General features: G+C 43.8%; 1 protein-coding gene across 1 annotated transcript in view; it reads right to left on the bottom strand.

The window, feature by feature from the left end:
• Positions 1-217: 217 nt before the first annotated feature.
• ELOVL2 (ELOVL fatty acid elongase 2) overlaps positions 218-6,000 on the bottom strand; it is an 87,281-nt gene continuing 81,498 nt past the window's right edge. The window contains exon 8 of the mRNA XM_074944885.1: positions 218-2,465. Within this exon, the coding sequence (XP_074800986.1) occupies positions 2,337-2,465 (129 nt within the window). The 3' untranslated portion in view covers positions 218-2,336. The remainder of the gene's footprint in view (positions 2,466-6,000) is intronic.

Below are 6,000 nucleotides of genomic sequence, written 5' to 3'. Positions count from 1 at the left end.
CTTCTGCTTCAGCATAATGGTTGCATTCAAGCAGTCAGAGTCATAACTAGAAGAGGGCCAAATCAGGGATCTGACTCTCTTCAGACAGGTCCATGGGCTTACAGGCACGCATTCAGACTGAACTCTGAAATGACCCCTTCCCATTCTTCCCACTGATCGAAAATGTTCATCCTCTCCTATATTATCCCATCACCTCAATCTGCTCCTCTTCTTATTGCTTCCAAGTCCCTAGTGTGTCTGCCCCTTCTTCCTTCTACTAATATCTCTACTCACTTAACCTGGTGTCTGCCTGCATACGCTATTCCCTGAGGCAGTTGGCTGTCTCTTCACATGTGCTACTTCTGGGGCCATGGGCTTAGTCAGAAGAGAGAGTGGAGTCACCAGGCAGGCTGGGAGAATTTGTGGCCAGGGATTTGGAAGTTCTCCCATCCCTTCGGTACCTCTGCTCTCTCAGGTGCTCACCTCAACAAGCCAATGAGAGAGAGGGCCGGTCAATAGCATTTCTACAAAGCTTTTGGAACTTGTGGGAGCTGCTGGGATGGGATTTATGTTCGTTATCTAGTAAAGGGCAGTAAAAAATTACTAGAGAGATTTTTTGAGTTAGCAGTGTTTCCATATAAGAGGGGTTTGAAGAAGCTAGAACTACTTAGTTTGAAAAAGAGAATTAGAGGAGATGTGCTCTGCTCTGTCTCATAATACAGGAATAGGATGGGACTAGGCAGGTAAATGCAAAAATAAATAAATGAAATGGATATGGGGAAATACTTTTTAAAAAGGAATGTCCAGTTAACCTAGGGAACTCACTGCTGCAGGATGTTACTGAGGTGAATAGTTTGGTAAGAGTAAATAAAATTGACTAATAGCATTTATTTGACTAAGAATAGTATCTGTAAGGATAAAATTACAAGGGCCAATGATCTCCTTACTTCAAGGCACAACCAGCTCAATAGCTACAGATAGGAAATAATTTCTCCTCCATCCTTCTTTACAGAATACAGTAGCACAATCTGGTACTTTTTTACATCTTCATATGATGCACTCTCCGTAAGTGACTGTTGGAGATTGGAGTGATGGACTACTGATCAGTTCTGATATGGCAATTCCTATAGGATGTGTCCTGGATTCTGTGGGATTCACTCCTTTTAAGGTTCAATTGCTCTTCCAGAGCCCTTTCTCATATAGCATGTGAATTTGATTCTCACATGTTGCTTGTGCATTGGTATTTTCTTTCACATGCATTTGAGACTCTTTGTGGCTTTTAAGGGCTTGTCCTCACTAGGTTATTTTTTTAAATTAAATTAAAAATCATGGGATTTCCTGTCAACTCTGCTTTGGTGACAAGTGGTCAAGAATTTACGCAGAAATTTCTTCTAGCTTTAACTGGACCAACCAGCACCCTCTAAAGCACAACTGCTTTGTCTCAACTAGAGTTCTCAAAGGAGTAAATTAAATGGAGTTAGGTTACTGCATCTAACATCACACCTTTAAATCCTAATCTAGACAAGGCCAAAGAGACTGTAAACCTGTTCCAAAACCCACCAAAGTCAACAGACTCCCGTTGTCTTCAAAGAGTTTTGGATTAGGCATAAAGCAAATATGTGTGGTGCATATTTCTGTGCATGCTGAAGTTGTAAATGTGGGGCACAGGGACTATGACACTAATTCTGCCATTAGTTGCATTATTTTCCAGAAATGAAAATAATTTTTACGATGATGGAGGGAGGATTGATGTCCTCAGGACTGACACATGATGGAGTGTGTTTTGAGAGAGGCTGTGAAGGGGCTGAATGGGGTGCTAATGGAGTTGGGCATTGATATGAATTATCTATCCTGTTTGATTTCCATAGGTGGTCTCGGCTAAATTAGTCAAAACAGGTTGACCACTCAGCTGCCTTTTAGCTTAAGTCAGCGAACGAATATGACACTCTGGAGACCCTCCATGTACACAGGATGTGCCAAAAACTTTTAGTCTGAATAAAACCCTACCTTTTTGAAGGCTACCACGAAAATGTGACCACTCTTTGGGTTTCCCAGTGAAATGTTTTGTAAGGCATTGTGTCAGCATTAGAGATTGATGAATGTACCTTTGCATGTGGGAAGGGGATGATGTCTCTCATGGCCTCTCTCATTTTGATGGTGATCTTGGACAAAGCACTTAAAGCTACACGCTGTTAAAATCTAAATAGCAAAACATTAATAAATGTCTGGTACAAAGACCTGATAAATGTAACCAAACTGAGTCAGAGTTTACACTAAAACTGTCTTGTAACTCAGTCTCTCTTTGTAGTATTTTTCACTTTTTCTAAATAAAAAAATGTAGTATTTAGTTACTGTACTTATTGTGCTTTCTTATTGTTCAGTACCCCATTGGCTGCAGCAAAGTAGTCTTTATGGAAACCATTCCTGATTTCTGTCACAGGAGGGACCTTCTTCAGATCGGTTCTTGAAGGCCTTTTCTGATATGTCTATAAAGAGCAAAATCCCAAGGTAAATAATTGATTTAATTTAGTAGAAGCATTCCCCTCCCCCCCACACACACACCAATGTACTTCTTACAATTAATTGTAAAAGTTTGACTTGAGCTCTCAGCTGTTCTCTAGAGGCAAATACGTATCTGCTTATAGGTTGAACTAAGAGAGCTATGCTATGTACAATATAGGATGTATTTATTGGTATTACTGTAACACCTAAAGATCTCGACTGAGACAAAGGACCCATTGTGCTAGGCACTGTATATACACATAGAGTAAGAAACAGCCCCTGCCCCAAAGACTGAAATAAACAACACAGGCAAAGGAAGTGCTATTATCCCCATTTTCCATATGAGGAATCGAGGCACAAAGGGACTGTCCAAGGTCTATGGCAGAGCCAGATCATCTGAGTCATAGTCCTAATACTTTACTACCTCACAGGGCTATTGTAAGGGTTAATTTAATCAATGATTGTGAGGAGCTCAGATGCTGGAGTGATAAGAACTATATAAAAACCAAGAGGGGGGGAAAGTAAAACATTTCACAAAGGCCACCAAATGACTGTAACATACCACCATGATGAGTGCAGGATAGGAACCCTAATAGAACAGGATGATGGGTCACTTCTGCTTAGACCAGAACCCTTGAGCTACTGTGTTCTGAGTACTAGACACATCACTGTGTCTTTCATTGACTGTACTTTGTGGGTCTCATTTAATTTTCTTCCCTTTTGATCTATCTAATCTATCCATCCAATCTATCTAAAGCAAACATTTACTTTAACAAGTATCAGAGGGATAGCTGTGTTAGTCTGTATCCACAAAAACAACGAGGAGTCTGATGGCACCTTAAAGACTAACCGATTTATTTCGGCAACCTCAACCTGTTTATTTTAACAGATCTCAGCAGGCTCCAAACCGCATACTGTAGAGCTGATATTTTAAAATGATATGTCTTAACTTTCCTGTCATGTATAATTTCTAAAATTATTTTCCATTTACAAACTTGAGAAATGTAAATTGCACCTGACACTTCTTCAATTTGATGCTCGCTTTTAGAGCTAAGCACCAATGCCTGTTGACTTTTTCTAATAATGCTCTTTCTATATGAGCCTCTCCAAAATATTAAAAATTGATAGAGGTTCCTTTTCTTTCATCCTCCTCTACAGCCTCTAGCCAGAGTCCTTTACTTACAACTAGTAATGTTTGCCGATGTATGCCAATATTTCTTTGACTCACATAGAACAGTTTGTGGTCTTTCAACAGGCCTGTTCATCATCCCAACTGGTAAATGAGAAACTAGACGTTAATGGGCATGCATTCTACTGAGGAAAATGCAGACAAGTTGAAGTGGGCATCTATGTTGATCAGTAGTTAATCTCTTTTCAATAATTAATAATAATTGATCAATAGTCTAAATACTGATTTCAACAAGATCAGGGGTTATTATTCTCTTTGACTTGCCTTACCTAATCTCTTAAAATAGGTCTAAACTGGCAGAGTTACATTGCGGGCAGTTACAGCGCCACTCAGAGAGCACTGAGGGGAAACCGCTGTTGTGTGTTCACACTGACAGCTGCCTCCACAATAGCGTGTTCACACTTGCAGCGGTATTCGGAGCAGTGCACTCTGGGCAGCTATCCCACAGGGCATCTCTTCCTCTTCTTCCGCTTAGAGTTGTGGGAAGGTGGAGGGGGTCGCGGGGCATCCTGGGTCCTGTCCCAATGCCCTGTGATGCATTGCTTCACATCCCAGCAATCCCTGTGCTTCCGTCCGCATTTGGCACCATCTTTCAACGGTTTGTGTACTGCGCGCCCTGTCTCTTCGGGCTACAGGAACGGATCCCGCACTGCTGACCAGTCTGCTGCTTGCTCTGACCAACATGTCATGAGGGGCAGTGGAGTTATTCCTTACACTACAAATGCAAGAGGAGTTCAACATTGATCTCGCCACACATAGTAGCTACAACACGAGATTGCTTGTGGCATTCACGGAGGTGCTGACCGCAGTGGAACGCCGCTTCTGGGCTTGGGAAACAAGCACTGAGTGGTGGGATCACATCATGATGCACGTCTGGGATGACGAGCAATGGCTGCAGAACTTTCACATGAGGAAAGCCACGTTCATGGGACTGTGTGATGAGCTCGCCCCAGCCCTGCGGCGCAAGGACACGAGAATGAGAGCTGCCCTGTTGCTGGTGAAGCGCGTGGTGATTGTGGAAGTTGGCTACTCCAGATTGCTACCGATCGGTCGCTAACCAGTTCGGAGTGGGAAAGTCTACCTTTGGACGCGTGTTAACGGAAGTCTGCAGGGCCATTAATCACATTCTGCTCCGAAAGACCATGACTCTGGGCAAAGTGCGTGACATTGTGGATGGCTTTGCACAAATGGGCTTCCCTTACTGCAGAGGGGCGATAGATGGCACGCATATTCCAATTCTGGCACCAGACCACCTAGCCACCGAGTACATTAATCGGAAGGGGTATTTCTCAATGGTTCTCCAGGCACTTGTGGATCACTGTGGGAGTTTCACAGACATTAACGCAGGCTGGTCCAGAAAGGTGCATGACACAAACATCTTTCGGAACATTGGCCTGTTCAGGAAGCTGCAAGCAGGGGGTTTCTTCCCGGATCAGAAGATCGCTGTAGGGGAAGTCAAAATGCCCATTGTGATCCTGGGAGACCCCGCCTACCTCTTAATGCCATGGCTTATGAAGCCATACACAGGGAACCTTGACAGCAGAAAGGAGTGGTTCAACAGGCTGAGCAAGCACAGAATGAATGCTGAGTGTGCTTTTGGCCATTTAAAGGCCCACTGGTGCTGCCTATATGGGAGGCTGGACCTGGCCAATGACACTATATAGCCACATGTGGTATGCTCCATCATAATTGTGAAGGGAAGGGTGAAAGTTTCACTCAGGGCTGGACCACTGAGACTCAGCGCCTGGAGGCTGAATTTGAACAGCCAGAGACCAGGGCTATTAGACGGGCGCAGCATGGGGCCATAAGGATCAGGGATGCCTTGAGGCAGCAATCTGAAGCTGAAGTCCACTAATATTTGTTGCTATGCTCAGGAGTGCAGTGCTTGTAATGCTAGGAGGCGATTGTGATAGGTGCAGACGATGCATTGTGAAGGTTTAAGAAAATTGCCTGTTGCTTTTCAGGTCTCTGTTTGCTTTCAGTTGATGGAATAAAGACGGCTTTCAAACCAACACAATTCTTTTTTATTAAACAACTGGAGGAGAGAGACAAACAAAAAAATACATCCGTGCTGAGGAGGATGGGGGAAGGGAAGGTCCCAAGAGGAGGTGGGGTTCCGGGACGGTTAAAGATTTGTGTATGTCCAGGTATCCTATGCAACCTTGTCCTTTGGAGTACAATGCAGCGGGTACTGTTCTTCAGCAGGGCTCAACTACAGAGGGATGGGTGTTGAGTGCAGTGGGTACTGGAAGTCCACAGGGCTGGACTGTGATGGGGCAGGAGTGGAATGCAGCGGGTACAGACTGGAGCCAGGAGGTTGATAAGAGTGT

Source organism: Natator depressus, chromosome 2, assembly GCF_965152275.1.
Source record: "Natator depressus isolate rNatDep1 chromosome 2, rNatDep2.hap1, whole genome shotgun sequence".
Classification (NCBI taxonomy): Eukaryota; Metazoa; Chordata; order Testudines; family Cheloniidae; genus Natator; species Natator depressus.
Note: the sequence above shows the minus strand (reverse complement) of the source record. Positions and strands in the feature narration are given on the sequence as shown.